At 38.3% G+C, this 22,336-nt stretch overlaps 1 protein-coding gene across 5 annotated transcripts in view; it reads right to left on the reverse strand.

The window, feature by feature from the left end:
• Positions 1 to 616: 616 nt before the first annotated feature.
• The window catches only part of ACSL3 (acyl-CoA synthetase long chain family member 3), a 45,007-nt gene continuing 23,287 nt past the window's right edge, over positions 617 to 22,336 (reverse strand). For 4 of the 5 annotated variants that reach the window (XM_071751777.1, XM_071751779.1, XM_071751780.1 and 1 more), the window contains exons 4-16: positions 22,003 to 22,180; positions 17,086 to 17,195; positions 15,788 to 15,926; positions 14,463 to 14,613; positions 13,764 to 13,887; positions 13,400 to 13,471; positions 12,788 to 12,927; positions 11,901 to 12,073; positions 10,801 to 10,875; positions 9,562 to 9,753; positions 8,239 to 8,353; positions 3,886 to 4,043; positions 617 to 2,204 (exon numbers count right to left, since the gene is read on the reverse strand). In XM_071751777.1, coding sequence (XP_071607878.1) covers positions 2,041 to 2,204; positions 3,886 to 4,043; positions 8,239 to 8,353; positions 9,562 to 9,753; positions 10,801 to 10,875; positions 11,901 to 12,073; positions 12,788 to 12,927; positions 13,400 to 13,471; positions 13,764 to 13,887; positions 14,463 to 14,613; positions 15,788 to 15,926; positions 17,086 to 17,195; positions 22,003 to 22,180 — 1,791 coding nt within the window. In that variant the 3' untranslated portion in view covers positions 617 to 2,040. Of the gene's footprint in view, positions 2,205 to 3,885; positions 4,044 to 4,245; positions 4,440 to 8,238; positions 8,354 to 9,561; positions 9,754 to 10,800; positions 10,876 to 11,900; positions 12,074 to 12,787; positions 12,928 to 13,399; positions 13,472 to 13,763; positions 13,888 to 14,462; positions 14,614 to 15,787; positions 15,927 to 17,085; positions 17,196 to 22,002; positions 22,181 to 22,336 lie in introns of all 5 variants that reach the window. The other variant, XR_011727389.1, reaches the window with a different exon arrangement.

Consider the following 22,336-nt stretch of genomic DNA (forward strand, 5'->3'; position numbering starts at 1 on the left):
GTTCAAACTAGTTAAGAACCAGTTGATGGAGCACAGATAGATATTGAAGCAACATTAGTATTGTCTACTGTCTGGTGTGACACTTCCCTGCAGACTTGGCAATTTCCACATTCAGATTCTTCAGTAATTTTCCAGCATTAGTTTTTTCTCTGTTTGCCAGAAGCTTTTCATTTAATATCTAGATGTGAAGGCATTGATCTCATAATTGCTGTTCTGATTTCTCTTGGTTGTTTTTATTTCCAAACCAAAGCAAATGCTTACACCAACTCAATAACCAGCAGCAGTTTTTCTTAATAGCAGGGAAAATCCATCAATAGTGGGAGATGGTGATGGAACAAATTAACAGCACAAACCATCTCCTCATTTCAGCAGAACTTAAGTGCAGGGAACCTACTGGATATTTTTTTTACCCTTGTGATTCTATAAGCAATGGACAGTGTGAATTTAAGTAATATTTCAGCCAAAACTCCCACAAATGCTCCCTGCAGCAACTCCCTCCCCCCAAACCAAGCTGCTGCCATGCAGCACTGCTGTATGGTACCACACCAGGGCACTAAGTGAGCCTCAACACCCTGATTTTCAGTACCACAAGTAAATGATACACGAGAGAATGATCTCCAAATTCAAGCCATTTTAATATTTGCTCCATCACAAAGTTGACTGATAAATGCCTTTTCACATTCTCATGTCACCCTGATTAAAATACACTTTTCCGAAATACTTTGAAAATAAAATTCACATCTGAAACAAATTTAAACATTCTCTCTGAAGAAGAAAAGGTCCCCCCAAAGTTAGTCAAACAATATTCATGTATCTACAGTGAAGCAGAAATTTTGACTCCTTCCCAAAGGAAGAACTGGGTCTAACAAACCAAGCAACATGAATAACTCTGGCTGACAAATGCTTCTAATATCTCTTTTTAAAGCAAAAAATGCTAAACAGAAGAACATAGATTTAAAGGGAGATTTTTAATGGCACAAAGGGCAGCTAGGCACTGTGTGAGCTGAGAACATAACTGTCATTATGACTTTAAAAATCCCCCCAGTAAGGTTTGGGTTGCAGCTAGGGCAGAACAGGGGTCTTGCCAGACTTGCAGAAACAGTGGAAGAGCAAACCCAGTTTAATGTCTAAGCCTAATGAGAAAACACAGACATTTTTACAGTCCTTCCACTAGAAGGACACTGTCAAACTTAGAGCTCAGTGAAATTAATGTCCAGAGTTCTTTTAGCTCTATGGAATTCAGCTACTGGATGAAACAGTCATGAGCTTTTTAAAACAGGAGCTTAAGTATTTGAGCGATTATTTTTAGGTTTAATTTCTGCTGTGATAATAGCATTTTTTTGTATTAAACAAGCTTTAACTAACACCTGCAAGAGTATCTGCCTTTACACCAAGCTGTGCCATGGTGACCATCTTTTCTTTCTCAGGTAAAAACAAAAGTAACCATTAGGCACATATTGAAGGTGTACTACACGAGCTGGAATGTCAAACATTTTCTCCCTCAGAGTTACACAGAAAAATAGCACAGCAGCAAATAACCTGGTTCTCTGTTCAACAATGATCTTGTTAGAAGCATTTTCAACGTACATAATGTCAATACATAATGTCACAACATCAATACCTTCTTATCTTTAAATAATTAGGTAAAAAAGGCCCCCAGTATAACCATTTCTTATATAGCCAAGTTCTCTCTATATACATCCAAATTTTAAAGATACAAATAAAACATTATACAGGATTTATAAATGCTTAAAAACTTGAGGCTTCAGAATCAGGGTCTCCCAAAGATGACTTGGGAAAATCCACAGACTGACAAGGTAGCAGAGAAAACTGAAAACAAGAAGACAGACACAAGTTGGCTGCCGTAACATTTTACTGAACTTGCCAGTCATCACGGTGAAGTTAATCAGAAACAACAGTTTAAGCTGCAAATGAGGAATGGTGGTTTTGTGTGTTGATCTCAAGTGTTGAGACAGGCAATTCAAGTATTTCCTATTTGATCCAAGCTCACTGTAGCAAAGTGGTGCAGAAAAAAAAACCTTATTTTACATTTATTCCATACATTCGGTCAATGTCCGTCTGATAGAACGCCGTGAGCTCTTTGCGTTTTAGTTTGAATGCATCTGTCACTAGACCAGTCTCAGGGGTCCAAGGATCAGGGCTCAATCGAATTTTTACTGGTATTTCAAACTTCTCCAGATTAGCTGTAAAAATAAACATTTTCAATATAAAACTTAAAGGTAACCATTTTTTTTTTTCTGCAATTACACACGAAAGGAAGCTCGGTATTCTCACACAGAAAAAGACACAGAGAAAGAGAGCTCATCAACCCCCCCTGTGGTTAGCTTTGGAAACCCATGTGGCCACCACTAACTGTTTTCCAGTTTCCACAGATATAGAAAAATAAAGCCCAGCTGTTTAGGTATCTGTGCTGCTCCCCAGCTTCAGAAAAGCTTGAGTGCATGGAACTGACAGCTTCAAAATACACAGCTATATCAGGGTTGTGATAATCTTTCTGAAGTCTTAAAATTCATACTACTTAGGGATGAAAAAACAGGAGTGTGTGTGTGTGTGTGTTTTTTTTTTTTCCTGACAGCCCTACACTGTTCAAGGAAACTAAGTTCACATGGTAGCTGCTGCCCTTACTGAAACAGAACAGTGCTCTGTACATTAGACCTTTAGAACAACCTGTTAGCATTTGCAAGAGCTTCTGCAAATAGTTTCAGACCTAATAGAAGAAAAATAAATCTAAGTAACTGACAGATGGGCAATATTAAAAAAATAACCTATGCTCAGGTTAAGTTAAAAAAATCTACAAATGCATAGTTATCCTGTGCAACCTGCCATCTTTCCATTTTCTTGCACCTTTTACTTAGTTGACATTAAATCACTGGGCTTGGGTTCTTCTTGAAATTTAGCACTAAAAATCATTACTTAAAAAAGAGCTTGATGAAAAAAGCTCAGTGCTTAGTAATGGTCAACAGCAAAAGCAAAGCAGAAATTATGAAAGAACAAACAATATATCAGTGTGCCACTGTTTCGTTCTGGACAAAAGTAGCAAAATAGACTGCAACAAATTAGCATGAAAAAGATCCAGCTGAGGGGGAAGTTTATTTTAATAGACACTGAAAAAAAGGCACCATTGTGGCTGTTCACTGCCTCTCACACAAGAGCTCAGCAAAACCAAGCTGAACTAGCAGATGGCAGGGTTAAAAAAACCCGAGAGACATTTCTTCACATGAACACAGCTGAGCTGTTCAGCTCTGCCACACTGAGACAGAATATTTACCTGACTTTAAAACGTGATTTGAAGAGTTAATGGAGTAAAAGGCTACTGAAAATATTACCTAACTTCAAAGACAGTTGCTTTCAGCTTAAGACATCTCTCAAATGCAAGTCCCTGGAAGCCAGGAGAGCCCCTGTCACCATGGGCTTATTTCAGCTACACACAGGTATGTAGCACATGAGATTGTGATACTCAACACACACATAGTGATCTACAGATGCCCCACATCCTTTTAGAGCAGCAGCTGTAGCCAGAAAGACACCATCTGACATCTTGGAACAGCATCACAACCACGCACATACATATAGGGAATTAAACTGAGCTTGAAGTTTGTCCTGATTTTATATTCTTTCCTCAGCTACTGGCCACAGCTTTTAAAAAAAGTTACATAAGCCAAAAGGACTGATCTAACCCAAATTTGTTTGTTGGTTGGTTGTGGTTTTGTTTGTTTGTTTTTGGGTTTTGTTTGTATGCTTTTTGAAAGAAAATTTTCACTTCATATGAAACATACAGGCTCAAGGGAATATTTTCAGAGCCTGTGTTTAACTTTCACAGACTTTATACTGCACAAGATTAATACCATCTACACAGCTACTCACCTGCCATGGCAGCCTCAGCTAGAACTTTCAGTACCTCTTTTTCCATCTCAGGACTGTTACAGATCTCTTCCCAAGTTCCTTTAAATCCTTTCTTTCGAGCTAGTTCTGCAAGCTCCTTTTGATTTGGCACAACAAATCCAATGACATAAGAATGGAAACTGAGAAGGAGAATGGACTTTTTAGTATTAATTCTGTGAAGTTAACAAGTCTTCAAAAATAACATTTCAAATTGAGGGGTTTGCACTTGATAAAGAGATATTGCTCTTAACAGTTGGCTGTTGTTCACCTGATAATCTTTCTGAAATAGTACACAAACTACTTCTGCCTGCTTAAAAACAAGTAGAAAGAGAAGCTACTTACCTTACAGCAACTGCACTGCTTCAAGGTGTGCTGTCCATATGCATATTCCACTGTGTCCCATGCTCAAAACTTTGGGGAAGCAGCACCCAGACGATGTCAAAGCTCCCTGCCCCTCCTCATCTTTTGCATCCTGGTATGAAGTCTGGTGTGTGGCTTCCCTACCTCAGTTTCCTCTCAACTGCAGAATCCAGTTACTGTAGAGGAGCAGAGGACTGCAGTGAAGAGGGGTTGGAGAGCAGGTTGTGGAATGAGCATATGCACAACACATCTCAAAGAATGCCTGCTTCTGGAAGGGAAGTGACTTCTCTTTCTCTTTCAAGTGATTGTCCATAGGCTCACTCCCACTGCTGGCAATCTCTCTGCTCCTGACATCCCTACAGCACACCAAACTGTCATCTCGGAGTCTTTGGAAAATACTGGAGCACAATTCCACCTTCAGATGGTGTAAATGTTCGTGGAAAACGGGAACTGAACCTTACATAGCAACACCACACATCTTAACAAAGCAGACGACAGAGCAGAGACCTGAAAATGATCTGAGGATCTAATTCATTCACCTGCCCTGAAGCAAGGTCAGCTCCATCTAACAGATGTTTGTCTAACCCACTCTTGAACAGCAGAGCAACACTAATGCCAGTGCTTCCTTATTCCTAGCACTGGCAAGCTGTTCCTGATGGCTCCTCCTGACTCCTCTGCAGCTCACACTGGCTGTATTTTCACACAGCCAGTAGTCAGATGTTCCTCTCCTTTCCACAAGTCAATTATTTTTCTACCCTCCCTTTCCTCAAGCTTGTTAAGCAATTTTAACAATGCACTCTCCTTCTAAGTCATGCATCACAGGTCTCTGCCCAAACTCTCCCATTTTTCTCCTGGACTCTTTTCAAGAGGTCCACCTTTCCTGTAACTTTTATGCTTTTATAACTTCTTAATGCCCGGGTAGAGCAAAAAGATAATTGCATATCTTGCAGGCTACACATCTGATTATACTGTAATATTTACATTCTTAAACCAACATGACACTGACTTGCGTCAGCTGCTAGAGGAATGCTACCAGATGGTGGTCCTCACCCTGTATTTTTGCATTTTATTTAGGTGTAAGTGTACTTTACAGCTAGTCAAGCTTGCTCTTAATTTTAATCCTGTCCTCCTTCTAACCTTGTGCCTTTGGTCCTGCCCCACCCTAACCATCTACAGATTTATTGAATCTTTTCATCTCTTACCAGACAGATCATTAATGTAAAATACAGAACCTTAACCCTGGTATGAAGATTACTTTAGCTTCTCCTTTAAGGCCTCCAAGATAATCTTAAACTACTGGCTCTAAATACCCTTTAGGTTACTATATATTGGAATTTCCTCCTTTGATCCTAGAATCAATTACCATGGGCATCTGAGGGCAGCTCTGAAGACTGCACAGAAGTCCATTACAAACACAGGCTTCCCAGGCATCACCTATTGACAAGCTTTGCCCACTGGCTAACTCAAGCCTCATTTTTCTAACAAAGTGCTCACAAAGACTACAGATCAGCCTCAGGATCCCCTCCTGCTTCCATCTCACCTTCAGTCTTTGCCTCTCTCCCATTTCCTACACACCCACTTGAGCCTTACTCTGTACTGACCCCTTGTACCTCTGTCTGGCTTTCCTGTGTAATGTTTATCTATTATTTATGAAGGCCTCCAGAACACAAAGGACTCTGGAACTTTCATCCCTGTTCCTGTAATCTCCTGACAAGCTTAAAGCCGTGCCCAGCAATATCACCACTGTCTCTGGGAATAAACAGCACATAAAAGAGATCAGTCAGCAGGGCAAGCCTCAAACTTTCTATTAATCTAAAATTCAGCCTCTGAGCAGCTACTTCCCTCTCTACTACTGTTCATTCTGCAGATCATTTGGATGTTGTAGCTTCTTTAGTCTTAGAGGTCATAACAACAGGATCAAGGAAGAAATTTGCAGAATTTGGTCCTCAGGATCTCCTTAGTCATCTCTTCCATGCTAAGATATTTCACCAACATGTTTCTCCTGTACTTAGCATCCTCATTCCCTTACTGTGCTTAAGATCCTACCTGAGCCCAGCCCTCAGACCTCTGGTGAGACACACAGACTGGCACTACATGTTGGTATCACCACTTCTATTCTGCTAAGCCTGGTTCTTAGCAATTCTCCTTAAGCTTGCTGCTAAAAACTCCCTTGTTTCTTTTTTCTAGTTTCTTTATTTCTCAGATAATAATGACTCAACTACTCATTTTCCTGACATGATGCTTGAGACTCACTGAATATATCTTGGATGGGTGAAATGATAATACAGCAGCAGTATTCTCCTCTGAAGGAGCTGCAATCATGATTTCCTTTAGCAAACATTCTCTTCCTAATCTCACTGTTCCGTCTGAAGGAGCCAATTATTACAGCCTCTGAAGAAGTAATATCATGCAAACACTTCTGATTCCCTACTACTCTGTTTAGAGGAACTGTGTACCCCAAGATCTAAGGTCAAGTCACAGATTTAAACCATTTGTAGAAGTCTGTCCTTGTCCTTTTGAATGTGGGAGACAGAACAGCTACAAACGAAGGGCTTGTGTTGCATGTGAGATCACCCAGGCAAAGTATAAGGAGAGACAGGATCTGAGAGGTCATAGGCACTGCTACAAAAAAAGTCTCCAAGCTCAGAGAGCTGAGAATGTACCCACAATGAAATGTGCATATGGACAATCGTTCAAAGAATCTGTATGATCTGAGTCCTTATGCCAAGGCAAACGCATAAAAGTGTTAAGAAAAACACAGCAGTAGCAAAAAACCCAATCTGGGATGTACTTGGAACTCAAGATATTGCTCATAGGGCTTCCTTTTTTAAATAATATACAAAAAAAGTATCACAGCCAAGTGCCTGGTCTCCAGTGTTGTGTCAACCTGGAAAAATTAACAGAACATTTGGGAGTGCACTTCAATCCCACGACAGCAGAAATCACTGTCTGTAGGAACCTCTGTCTCCACACAGGCTACAGAAGGTGCTCAGAACAGGCACATAATGTCAGGCAGTCAAAGGAAGCAAGCAGGAGACTCACCCAATGGGTCAAAACCACAAATAAAGCTTAATGTAATGGAAGTTCTCAGCAGTGACATGCCCAATGGGTGTCAGCCTATCGATCAAAAATGAAGATGCAGGATCACTACCATTGCTTAACATCAAAACACCACAGAGAACCAGGTGAACAATCCAAAAGTTAATTTTCCATTTATTACCACTGAGCAATTCTTTGGTATGCTTGGCCTGGCCTCTTGCAATCAAATTTATCAAGCAGGGCTTTTTTCCAATCATTTAGAAGCTCCAAAATTACTTTTCAGACATCAAAATAGAGAACAGGAAACGGAGACCACCTGAAGTATTCTGATATTACATACAGGTAGAAACTCTAGACACAAACATGTTTGAGCACTTGTATGTCTAATACAGTAGTAAAAACCAAATAGAACATCTTAATATCCATTATTGTGTTTGCATACTATCTGCAGAGTGTTTTCTCTCAAGCATCAAGGTTTCTGCTGTTGTACTGCAGAGGTTGAAGGAAAGTATTTTAAATGCATGAGACAACCTCTGGGCTGCTGGTGTTTCTTTCCCCCCCTGATTTCCTCTGAATACCACATCACAGATAAATACAGCAAGGAACAAGGTGTCCCAGGGCCTCCATAGGTATTAATCTCTTAAGTGCTTGAGAGATATTATGAATGCAGTCAAAGCTCAGCTGCTTTACAGATTGGGGAAAAGGGAATAAAAGAAACTCCCTCCTGGCATTTTCCCAACAAATTATGAAGAAAATGGAAAAATAAAATCAAACATTTTTGGTGTTGTAGTGTTGATAAAGTTATTCCATTGTATTTTATGTAAAATCCTGTTTCACTGGTTTAAAAAAATCCACTCATCGAGTGGCAAAAAAATTTTGCTTAGGGCTTCAGAAGGGCAGAAAAAGCAAACAGCAAAGTTATCAGCTGCCTCTTACCTGCTTGCATATGCACAAATATTGTCTACCAGTGGAAGATTCTTTAGAGCTGCTTCTACTTTGCCAAGAGAAACATATTCCCCTGCCTGGAGCTTGACAAGATCTTTTTTACGATCTATCGAGGAAAAAAAAGGAGTGAAATGTTAATTACAGAACTGACAACTTTTTAGACATTTGATTTTATACTTTCCTGAGATGTGTGTATAAATGCCAGAAGGTAAGCTGACTCATGTCTGGTCACCATACCAGAAACACTTAATATCAGGTCCCCGCACTGCATTTTATCAAGCTGTCTCTCACATAAAACTAGGACATATTTCACTGTCACACACATCCTGACTCCAGAACTGCATTTCTGTAAGACAGCCCTGAAATGAGCATGGAAGGCAACAGGATTATGCAAAAGCCAGTGTCTGCATAGAAGCACACATTTTGTGCTGCCTGGTCCAGACAGTTAAGGCAGGAGGTGCAGCACTTGGTGACATTTTGTTATTTATTCCTGGGCTAATTCCTTATTTAAAGAACAACTGCCTTACCTGTTATTTAAAACAAAAAAATAGGAACCAAAGCCACATGACTTGAGGTTATTACACACAGGTGACCATGGGGCCCTGACCACCTCACTGTGATGACAGCCAGGAGTGCAGCTCCTTTCCTACAGATCAGGCAAGGTAGCTTTGTAGCTGTCTGACCAGTGCAAGGCAGCTGCAGTGGGACCCAAGATTTTTCTGATGTAATAAACCAAATTCAACTTAGTTTTCAGGATTAAAGAGCACCCTAAATCAGGTACTGCCTTCAAGAGAAAACACCTGGTAGTTATTTAAGGCAAATATTTTTGTGCCAGCTATGTCAAATAATTGTGAGCCTATCACAGGCTTGCATCTAACACCTTTACCTTAGAATATTTTTTTCTCCTGGTTCCTTAATGATAAAGAAATACTCTTATTATCAAGAATGCCAAGACTTAAAAAAACATATTATTAAAAGGCACATACTATCACTGAATCAAATTCCATACTTAAAAAATTACAAAGTCTAAGGCAGCTTATCCAGCTCCATTAGTGTATATTTAAGTCTCTAAGTACTACCCAGCCTCACTAGAGTGAAGTCAGTGTTAAGACTGTTTTAAAAGGCAGTCATTGTTTTCAAAATCAGCTTTTAAAACACACAACCAGATTTATGTTCATGTATCAGAATTTTCCAGACTTCAGACTGTATGGCAAGATTAGAAGACTGTTTTTATTTTAACTATTTAAGAAAATAATCAGTATTTGGCAGCCCTGAAAAATATATCCATGTGTTCATCCAAATTAATTAACTCACCAATAATTTTGAGACATCCATCTTGCTGAAACTCTCCAATGTCTCCAGTGTGCAGCCACCTTTGCCCATTCTCATCAATGGTGAAGTCTTTTTTGGTTCTCAATTCATTTTTGTAGTAGCCCACAGTCACATTTTGCCCTCCAATAAGAATCTCACCTCTGGGATAGGGTTTATCAGTGTTGTAATACCCACCTAGAAGAATGTAATTTATTCTAGTTAACAAGAAGTAAAATACATTCCAAAACAAGAATTATTTTGGCTACTGAACTACAGAACTAAACACTTTAGTAGGTCCTTAGCCAAAGTTACCACTTTTAAATAAGATATTTAAATTATAATAATAAATTAATAAATAATAAATAATAAATTTATATATATTTATATATAATAAATTATAATAATAATAAAGAATTATTTAAATAATTCTTTTCAGCATGTAAACAAATATTTACCATGTGTTTACACATACTGGCATTCACTGGTCTGTCAGTTTCATACAGGCTCAAAACAAAGAATTTGCAACTAATTTTAGTAAAGGAAAAAAAAAGTGAGATTTCCCATTAGCCTAAAGCATCTTTAATTACGTATTTTTACTCCACAATACATAAAAGCCTGCAGTGAAAGGAAATCACCTAAGTACATCTCAAATTTGATTAAATATACTTTATGAAGCATCCATTTTAAACTTCCATTTCATAAGCTTCTGTTAATAGTAATGTGAATTATATATTAAAATATTTTTTTAATGGCAACAGAAGCTATCACACAAGCACTTCAGCTGAATCTCCTGAATCCAGCACCCCTAAGGCAGAACACAGAAGACATTTAACCTGTCCTGCAAGAATCCTGGTCTAAATCAGAAAGAGGTACAGTGCTCTATACATTTGCACAATCAGCATATACAATTATAGTATAATACACAATATAGATAGTATGTAATACATTCTACAGTCAACATAGAATAAAAGAAATGGTACACCCAAGGAGAGTCATTATACATCCTAGAGAAAAATGCCATTCACATTAATAGCTTCTGTCCAGATATATCCAAGTTTAAACACCACAGAGAAATTTATTTTACCTTCTTTCTCCCCTCAAACCAAACCTGTATAGATAAAAGTAGCATTTAAAATTCAAAGAGTAATAGCATTATAATTGGTACTACCTAGCAAAGCCTAATATAAAAATAGCTATACAAAGTCCTTACACACTGTAATTATCACATACAGAAATGCTCACCTTCTTCCCAGTTCATTAATTTGATTTCACAACAGACCAAAGGAGCTCCCACTCTCCCTGTAGTGTAGTCCCAAACTAGAATTTTAAAAGAGAAAAATGTTACCAAAACTGATTAGGAAAATCCTTGTCATGCATATTTTGTGAAAATCAATTGCTGTTAATTTCTGAACTCTTACTTCTCAGAACTTACAAGAAAACCAATGGTCTATCAAGGTAATACAGATAAATTCCTTAACCCTCCAAGAGAACAGAAGGCTCTGTTTACAGATACCTCCAGTCATATCAACACAGCTGGGACAGTAAACTGGCTATGTGGATCACACTTAGCAGCACAACCACCTTAAATATTGTTTGCTGGACTCTAAATTAATTGGCAATATTTCATAACAGTTCAGGGATTCTGGATTTTGATTCACTTTCCAAATGTCTCAATCCTACTGCTGCATCCCAGCACCTTCCAAAAGAACATCACTGGAGACATCATCATTTGTATTAGTTTCACTTTGTTTTTCTCTATTTCTGAAGACTTTTTGCAATAAAAACCACATTACCTCAGCTTGTGAATCACCAAGGAACATAGTACATGTTCTACAGTCCAGCATAATCTAGCCATGAGCTTTAGATACTCCTCAAATGATTCCCAGGCAGATCACACCATTGCCAAAAAAAAATAGCAGCTGTTTCTGTCCCCACTGAGTCTGAATGAAATTTAGCACTAAATGGCAACTGAAACTGTTGTTACATTAAATTAAAATCCAAAGGCTTTTGCCTTCCCTTTTTTATTTTCCTAATGTCTCAATACACTCAGCAGAACTAGAAATAACTTAGTCAGTTTATCTCTGATATGCAATACTGCCCAGATCCCACAGACACTATTACAGGTTTATCACAGATGATAACATTAATTTCATTTGCAGGCCACCTGCCTTAGCACACAACGTGTCAAAATGAGGACTCCTACTGCTTTACACATTTCTGTAATTCCCAGGATCCCCCACTAATGTTGGGTGGCACACACCAAGCAAGCAGCAAGTCCAAGAGGACACGTGCAGAGGGCTCAGCAGGGATCACAGCACCCAGAGGGAGGCACTGACACCCACCTTCTGTGATTGTCCCAGCTCCAGCTGATTCAGTGAGCCCATAGCCCTGTCCTACAGGGCAACAGAAACAAATGTTCATAAAACGCTGAGTGGCTGCTGAGAGGGGGGCTCCTCCACACAGCAGGATCCGGATTTTCCCACCTAGCAGCATCCGGACTTTGCGGAAAATGAGGCTAAAATGCAAAGGTAAGAGTACAAGTTTGTTGCATAAGAACAAAATGAGTATCTAACTTGCTCTCTGAATTAAAAGTTTCCACCATCTTCAAGTAAACTTGCGTGGCATTCAAGGAAAACTCTGCAGGAGCAGATTCAAGGATTGTGGAACACAGGCACGGATTTTTTAGCTTGTTTCCATGTTTTAATTTGAAGACGGGTTCAGTATTTTGAGAATTTAGATTCATTACAACAGTAAAGTTCTGTGATCTTTTCCTCCAAAATAATGTAAACAGGCTGTATAATTTTTGCAATTATATGATCCTTTAGTCTCACTGAAGCTGGGAGTTGGGCTATGATTCTTATGGGTTCCTTCCACCTTGAGATATTCTATGATTCCCTTCTGTGAAAATGGGAACTTATCAATAGGAACACTCATCCCATCTTACCAAAGAATTGTGTCAATACATTAAAGTATTATCTTTATCACATCTCCAATCAGTTTCAGGTTAAACAGCACTCACTGAAGTTCCATCAGTAAATATTTAAAACCACAAACTACAATTAAAAAATACAAACTACTGATTTGTTGTTGCAATGTGCACACTTTGTTTTACTTTTGATGCTTTGAACATGAACAAATCCAGCAGAGACACATGTAAAAAAATACTACTCATGTATTACCACTTTGCTAAGCATGTTTTTAGTGCCATTATAAATAAAATCAAAATTACCTGTCACAGAGTGGGGTAGTGTAACCTTTGGAAATCTGTTCCATTTTGTAGTTGTAGGCCAATATAAATAGATTCCGCTGGAAAGGAGTCATTTCATTCACTTTGTTCATGACATTTTTGTAGATCCGATCCATAATTTCCTAGTCACATGAAGAGATTAACTTCAACTCAAACAAATACTAAATTCAGGATTTAAAAAATGGACACGTTATCTAGAAATTCTAATACATTTCAGATGACAACTGACTCCCAGGTTGCTTCCTCTTCCACTGCCAAGAGAAGTTGACAGAAAGGAGGAAAGCAAACATCTGAGCAGGAGCACTAAACCCCATGCTGCCAGCTGCCAAGTGTCTTCATTCCATTTATTTACTAGAATTAACAGATGACTAATTAAAGTGAGAGCCTAATCCCCACAGCTATTTTCAACTTACAGAAATGCTGACATTCCCATGACGAATGTTTATTCCAAACAAATACAAATAAGTATTTTAAGCTAGTTTAGCAACCAAGGTTCTTCCTTTTTTATTTAGATGACCACTGCATTCATTTTATTAAGATTTAAATTATATTTTTACAATAATTTAAAAAAACATTTACCCTTCAAATACTTACTGGGACAGCTGCCATTAGGGTTGGCTTAAGGGTAGTAACATCACCTTTGCTTCCTTTCTTTATTTTGGAGGACTAAAACAAAGAACACACTTACTAGCAGACACATTCAAGATTTTTAACATGAGAAACAAAGTAACATAGCACATTTTTCAAACAACCATTTTAATTTCAATTATACTTTAACATTTAAAATGGGTGCAGAGTACCAGTGATAGCCACCAATATTCAGTATCATAAACTGCAGAAAGCAAGATCTGTTGTGATATTCTCGAAGATGTATTAAAAAGATCTGATGCGAGTAATTTTTTTTTTTAAACATTAAACGTATGTTTAACATAAACATTTTTTTAACATCAACACACACCTGGTCAGCTAATGTCTGAGGGGAAGAGTATCCAATGCGGCATCCATGGGACAGACACACAAGTTCTGCACTCAGCTCCAGAACATGGGCAAGAGGCAAATAGCCAATATAAATGTCTTTTTCCCTGTAAAAAAATGTTTTTGAAGATAGGCTTATGTTGTACCATTAGAGCCCTAAGATGAGTCAGTAAGGTCAATCTACACGGAGCTCACCCAGAACCAAAGAAAGTGAAAAAATGCCTTTGAGCTTGAGAACATTTTTCAAATAATATGGGTTGAGTTTCAAGTCATGTCCTACATCCTGCAGGTGTATGGCATGAACAAAGTGTGATTTTTTTATTCATCCCAAGAAGACTATGTGATGGTTGCAAAGGCAACTCTGTGGATGAGGTTGAAAACCTTACCAAACAGAAAGAAACCCCAGAAATTAACACTAAATAAAGGAATTACTGCTTAGGGAAGCTTTCATGGGCTTGTGTGTCCCAGTCTTACCCACATACAGAAGATGAGAAAACAAATAGGACATGAAGCACATGTTATTTAATGCAGTACCAGCAGATGCCCAGGCATCAGCACACAGTAAAATGTGTCCCAGACAAGGAAATGGAGAACAATTAGTACCACACACACTAATTAACCTAAAATTATATACAACTTCACGACTACTTGAATTTCTGGGAAGTAAACCGTGGGTACGTACCCCAGATTTGGAATCCTCTCAGCCATTCCAGTTATCCCAGCAATTATATTGCAATGGGAGATCATAACTCCTTTGGGAACTCCTGTGGATCCACTTGTGTACATGATCACTGCAATATCTGAGGGCACAGGTCTGGCCTGCTGTTTATTTCCTGTAATTCATGTTAAAAAAGAAAAGGTATAAATCAGTGAAGAGCCTAAGAAATACAACACTATCTCCTTTTTTTGTCTACTATCTAGAGCCTAGGAGATGTGATACACCAATGTATTTCAGCAGTCATTTCAATATAACAGTACATGATTACTGCAATTATATTTTGCTTTCTTTTGTAAAGATTGTGGTCAAGTTCCAGCACCTTCACAACAAGTAGGAACTTTCTTTGCATTAGCTGAAGAACACAGAGTGACTGTTCTAGTCTACCATGACAACTTTTTTTCTATTAATTTTTTCCATACTTCTGCAGAGGAGAGAAAAATGGGCAGAGCTGTGACTTCTCAAAAATGCCACTGAGCTTGGAAAGTTACACTGCACTGGCTCCACGGGGTCACTCCTCCTCCTTTCCCTCTTGGGGAACAACACTGACTCATTCACAACACCTGCAGCAAGGCCCTGCTCAGCCAACATGCAGTCCAGTTGCTGTAAATATTTAAAGAAAGTTCAATAGCTTTAATAGGACTGAAGTGCCTTTTTTAAAATACTGGCACTGAGAGCAAGAAAACAGGAAAACAATCATGTTTATTCAGGGGAAAAACTGCATGATATGCAATGCATGGGACAACACACATGCTGAAAGAGAAGACTGAAAGCATATTTAATAATAATTTCCCACTCACTGAATCCTGTCCATCCTGCACAATAAATAACAAAGTAAAAAACATAAGCAGAAGCTCCTGTACTTAATGTTAACTGAGCATGCTTGACCATAAACAATTCATTACAGCACTCCACAATTTATGAATGCTTAGCTTGACAAAGTTAATGCTCCTTTACTACAGTGTGTACCATGCAATATTTAAAAGAAAGAAGGATCAGACTTTTTTACATAGTACACAGACAAACAAATCTCAAGGAGCTAATGAATTACAGCTCTATTTTGTCCTGTTGGTGTTGGTCATGATGTTGAGAGCAAACCTTCCATTCCCCTGAACACCAACAGCAGATGGATGAACCACCCACCCAACTCCTAGAACAAGATTCAATCCAACATTCACGTGCCTTCAAGTGTCAAAAAAATTCTGTAAACATGGAAAAGCACAGAAGAAAGTAACTACTGAATATAAAGGAATCTTAAGACACTATGTTTAGCAGAAGAAGGGATAACCTACCAGCATCTGCCTTGGCCCCCATTGCTTGCACAGAAGCCATAGTGTGAACAATGACACCCTTGGGGAACTCTGACCACGTTGTTGGTTTGCCATCCACTGTAATAATGTGTCTCAGCAGTGGAACTTGGGAGACAATTTCCTGTGGAAATGAACGTGTGTTCAGACATCCTGCGTGAGGTTTGTGCCAACAAGAAGGAAAAAAAAAATCCATCTACTGTACACAATAAAAAAAACACTGACATAAAATATGAGGTTTTTAAATACTGGAGCATAAACTTGCCTAGCTCAAACAGCTGCAAAACTTGAAACTTTCCACATTTAGATTTGCAGGACTAACTTAACTTTCCACTTACAAGTCCAAAAAACTTTTCCAGCCATTTACTGATCTGGATCTTATTTCAAGAAAAGATTTGCAGAGATAATTGACTTTCCACTCTCAAAGAACCCTGTGAAGAAAAGGTTCTGGGCAGCTGGCAACACTGAGCTCACAATAATGTTGCTCCTTTATTACTATGATATTGAAAACAAGCAAAAGCTAGCAATTACACAGAAAATCATTAGGTTAAACACCGTTTTTTAATAGTTTTTTAAAAATTATTAGAGTTTTAGTAAAAGAGATAATTATCATCTCTAGCAGAAGAAATTTATTCTCTTAGTGCAAGATAAATGTGCATTGTGTATACACGTCCAATCTAGTAACTTCTTTTGGGGGGGGGAAGTAGATAAATTTTACTGGGTCTATCTACTGGGTCAGCAGATAAATTTAGCTACCAGGGTTTATCTACTGGGTCAGTAGATAATTTTTTTTTTACTGTATTCAATATTTAATGTGCTTTCCCCCACACTGGAAAACAGCTCCACCTCTAAGAACCCCATGTTTAGACTTAAGAGCCATTCTCTGCTGGAAAAGCATCCAACAATGAGCCAGAAGCATGATCACTTTTAGCCATTCATATACACTTTATACATTTTTCTGTTCTTCCCATTTGCTTCAGGTTAAATTTATAGGCACTAAGTCCACCCAGAAACCATGGCAGTATCTTTTACAGGTAGCAGAGCACTGCAGCTCTTCTATAGTGCAAATTGCTCATTCTGGTCTCATAAGTCATTGAGAAGCCCAAATCCCACTGAAGGCTAGAGGTTTTTTTCTGTACATGAAGACAGATACATAAATCTTATTCTAAAACAAGTGTCTGCCCTATAGAAAGGCAATAAATCACTGCTCTGCACAATGGAACCAGGCCTTTTAACCATAATGAACAGATACACTGGAAGGAGATAAGGAACAGTTTTCTGACCTTCAGTTTTGTCTGCATCAATTCTTTACTAGTAATGATGGTGGTCACCTCTGTTTCATTCAGCCCGTGTACTATTGCTGGGCCTCCCAGAGTAGCATACAGAGTAACAACTGAAACAGAAAATGGAGGGGAAATAATTAATTTCTCTTTTACAGCTCAAAACATAGTTGACAAGACAGGACTGAGATTAACCTCTTGTCCATTAGGCAAAAGAATATGCTTTAATATAAGTATGTATTATATGAATTTAAACAGAGCATAATTTCCAGTTACACTGAGAACAAGTAAAAAATAATCACTGTCTGTGTGACTCTACTGTTTTTCAACCATTTTCCAAATAATTTTTCCAGCTCTAACTGGAGATACCAGAACACATTAGCCTGTTCAATTCTCTTCTAGATCCACTCTTGTACACTCATGGTTTTACCATTTTAAATGGTGGCATCTGCTCCCAGTTTAATACTGTTCAACAGTCCCCTTGTACACAGGAAAGAAACAACTTTCATTGACATGACTTCTCTTTTCAGAATTCACCTGCTTTATTATTACCCCTTCACAACTGACTGTTAGTAACAAATTATAAGGTTGTAAAACATGTCATCATCTGACTGTCTCACTGTCAGTAACAAACCTGACTTTAATATTTTCCCATCTATTTAAAACAAAGATTTAATTGTAACAGTCATTATACAGTGAACTGATATCATGAGAATAAAGAGCAAATAAAGACTATTAAAAAAAAGTCTATTAGAAACACTGATCTCTGTATTTAAGAACATCTCATTAGCAAGTGTTAAACAACAACTATTTCATATTAACAATTTAAAAATATTTAATTTACTGCCATTTTTATGGGAAGCTCATGAAAAGATGGGAAGGGGCTGGGGAAGAAAGAAGCAGCCCAAGAAGGCAGATAGGTACTGCTCTCAAAAACTAGTATTTTCCCATTTTTTAAGCAAAATGCTAAACAAGGGCATCTCAAAAAAAGTTTTAAGGTCAATCAGCACAATCATTAATAATTAGAATACCAGTGCTGCAAGCTTTGTTCACATCAGGTAACTGAATTTCCTGTGCTTTAATGTCAATTTAGTTGAATATTCAACACCACAATTTTAAAAAGACACACTGTACATTATGTCTGTAATTACATTATGTTCACTGCAGAAAAAAAAAAAAAATTCAAACTGTTGTATTCTAAGATCTGAAATCCACGGAGTTACTAACCCTGTGCAGCTTACTAAGAAAGAACCCTAAAGCAGTTTTGCAGAAAAGTAAATAATTGACCTCTACTTATTTTTTCCTTGTTAAAACAGTCCATCATAGTTCAGAACTGTTGCAGGGCAAACGCACATGCACTGTGTTTTCTTTAATTTGGTGGGAGCAAAGTCCAGAAGAGTGCCTCTACTAGTTCCCACGAGCTCTCTCTACATACTGCAGTGACCCCTGTTCTATAAACATCTTGCAGAAATTCAGATTCCCCAGGCCACCAAGCACAACCAAGACAACACACTGCCTGGAAAGAAAAGCATCATCTCTGAAATTCCTACATTTGTGTAGTTAATTACTCATCTACAAAGAAGTACCTCGAGGACAAATGAGAGCTGTATCATTTATATGATGCTGCACTGGTGTCATGGAGAAGAAAATGAGCTGTGAAATTGTCACATCTTCACACTGACACCCAAAACTTTCTTTCAGACAAATCTGGAAGTTTAGGTAATTTTTTTTTTCCTCTCCTTTTTCCCCTTGTTCCTGAGAACAGAGTATCTTCTGTGCTCATTTTTACATATGCAATAGTACAAGTGACTCTTTGATACCTGGACTTCTAAAGAATATTGCTCTGAAAGTGACAAAAAGAAAAAAAATCTCACCACCACCCCATTTGCCTGCCAATATACAGCTGAACAAAGCCTAGCCCTAAAGAAACAAACAGAATTTTTGTCATTTATTTCAATATAACTAACATGTTAAACTCAGTACTTCAGAATCCATCCTATGTACGAAATAAAAAGTAAATAGACCTCTTAAAGGCTTCATCCCAATCAGTTCTGACAAAACCACATCTGCTCAAGCCTCAGGAAGGCAGGACTGAAAAATGAAACAACCTTTTCTATTTATTTCACTAGCTGGTTATACACTCAAGTGTTTTATCTGTCCACACTGGTGAAAAGCTCATGACACAGATAGAGATACTTCATAAGAATATCTGTTTTCATGTTAGATATTACTTTTCCATTTTTGAACTACTAATTCTACTCAACCTCCTGCAAATACAAGGCTTACATAGCTTCAAACAGAGTACAATTTACAATAAATCAAGGATTTTTAATCATAAAACCACATGTTTTCACAAGTAATCCAGAAAGTAATCCAGAACATAAAGATTACTTTCCCCATTCTAATTCTGTAGTACAAAAGGCATTGTCTCCAACACCAGGGACAAAGTAAATGAACCTGCTCTCTTGGCATCAGTTCTGGGCAAGTACCATCAGATTTAATTTATTTCACATTCAGAAGGAATGTTACAACACCACCACAGCAATTATCTGTTGTGAAACTCGTAAACTGAAAAATGTTAATGCAGGTCATTTAGCAACATCTTGCTCCATTACTTCAATATCAGCTTGACTGTTATAACTCATTCAGCAAACTGACTACGTGAAGAGTGGAGGATACATCATCTGCCAGCACACAAGTCAGCCAAGTTCATGTGAGATGACAGCTGAGATGCTAAATACCACGTCAGACACTGGGCCAAAGCACGTCTCAATAAGGGAACTTAAAACATGACTCCAACAGAACTAAAAACACATGCATACCATTCTATACACTACATCCATCCACAGTCTTGGGGACTTTTTTTTTCCTTCAAATTACAAAATCTTCCTAGGATTTTTAAGTGTACTTCACTTCCAGAGGAAAAATAACTGATACAAGCCTTTACATTCCTAGGATAACCACTAGGAATCTAACAGATCCTAAAACTGACAAATGGGAACTGACACTTTATGAGACACAGAACCATAAAAATCTGAGAACAACCTTTGCAACAACCTCTCTGGCAGGCAAGTTTAGCTGCAGCCCCTCCCAAAAGAAAGGATCTAAAAATCCCCCTGAATTTAGGCCAGAAGGCATCTGCACAGAACAACTCCTTAGAGCACAGTGCTTAGGGCCATGGCTAGGCTGGTTTTGAGTCCCCCCAAGAATGGAGTTTTCACAGCCACCCTAGGTTCCTGTCCTGCTATTTAGGCACCCTCACAATTAAGATGTTTCTTGCAACATAAAATTTTCTTGTATTCAGTTTCTGCCTGCTGCCTCCAGCAAAATTTAAGCAGAGACTGGCTTCATCCTCTCTGTGCACTCCCATGAGTTTCAGACACCAACAAGATCTCAACTCCCTCATCTTGATGCTGAACAGACCCCACTCTATCAGCCTCTTCTATGTCACCTTCTCCAACCCCTCCAGCACCTTGGCAGCTCTACACTGGACTCACTACTGTACATCAAGGTCTTTTTTTCTGCTGCAAAACCCAAAATGGTTCAAAGTACTCCAAATGTGGTCCCACCAGCATCCAAATGGAGGAGAAGGACCTCTCTCCTGGACCTACCTGCTACAGTAGGTAGCTGGCAGGTAGGCAGCTACCTGCTATGGACCTTACCATCCTGTTACTACCACCCAGGATGCTGTTGGCTGCACTGCAAGAAGATTCTGCCTCACCAGGACCCAGAGATTCCTTTCTGCAAAGCTCCTCTCTATCCAGTTCTCCCCAGCCTACACTGCTGCATGAACTTATTCAAGCACACAGAAAGGAGTTTAATTCTTTCACTGAACTCCATGAAGTTCCCAACAGCCCACTCTTCCTCTGAGTACCAGCCCTGGCCTCAAATGCTGCTCCTACCAACATCCTGTGACCTGCTGTGTCTATGCTCTGTCTCATCATTCAGATATTCAGTAGTACTGGACTCAGTACCAAACCCCTTTTTTCTGGTGATCTTTCATGCTTAGAGCAGAGAGGGACCATTTCATTTACAATGTAATTTTTTTTATGCTTGTTTCCAAAGTCTGAAAAAAGCCCAATTGATGTGCATCTTCAGTGTAGGTAGGCAGTAAGTCAGAGATTTAAACCAGATACTACGAAAGAGACAGGGCTGACTTTAAATAGCTCATCAAAACTAAACACTTTTAAGGTTTCTGAAGTAATAGCTAGGACTGAAGCTTTTCCTTGAGCATAGTCTCAAATCAGCATTCAGGTTAAATCAGGATGACCTACATGACATGCAATAGACTATGGGAAAGTCAAGAGGATGAGAGAAGAAAAACACAAAAATATTTTAAAATCTATCAGTCTCAGCATAAGGTTTGAGCTAAGGAATGACCTCTGGTTTGATAAAGGAATTATTAAGCAAAATTCTAATTTGAAAGAGCCGTCCAGCATAAATTCAGGACTCAGAAATTCTTTTTCACTTTTTAGATACCAATATGATAAACTCTAACCAAAAATCCAAATTGAAGAGTTGATAATATCCAGTTAAAACAAAGCTTACAGACACAGATGAAGGTTTGACGTCAGCTCCTGAAACCGAATCAATGAATTCATGTGTGATTTCTATTTGTTTTCCAAAACTCAGGAATGTGCACTGATTTTAGACTTAAAGAAAACAAACCTCTCACAAATTCATTGAACCAGATATACTTACTGAACCCACACTCCAGCTGCAAAGAGATACAGATTTCTCCACTCAGTAAGGCCAAATATTACATAGTGCACAGCATTATGTAGTCAACTTACATGTAGTCTTAAATGCTCTGTGTTAACTTTTTATATAATGACTTCTTAGTGTGTGAAGTGCAGAAAAAGGTTTGTTTTCAAATTGTAAGATCCAAGACAAACACTTTAAGGAAAGGCAGATACTTACGCTGGTAGTTGCACATGAAGCAAGCCTGTGCTGCAATCATCCACTCAGCTCTAGTCTCACAGAAGATAGCAATATTAGTCTTTGGTTGCTGACCCAATACTGCCAAGCCATTTCCAAAATTAACAGCTTTAATGTATACATCTTCATACGAAAGCCAGGTATACTTGCCAAGGATGACCTAGTAAGAATAATAAATTCAATTTAGAAAATGAAAAGCCTTAACACAAGTCCTACTACATCTTGAGTAGAAACCACAGATGTTTTAAAAGTTGCTTAAATTCCAAAAGCAGTTTATTCAAGATAACAAGTAATATTCTTGCCAGAAACTACAGGG

The sequence above is a fragment of the Heliangelus exortis genome, chromosome 9 (assembly GCF_036169615.1).
Source record: "Heliangelus exortis chromosome 9, bHelExo1.hap1, whole genome shotgun sequence".
Classification (NCBI taxonomy): Eukaryota; Metazoa; Chordata; class Aves; order Apodiformes; family Trochilidae; genus Heliangelus; species Heliangelus exortis.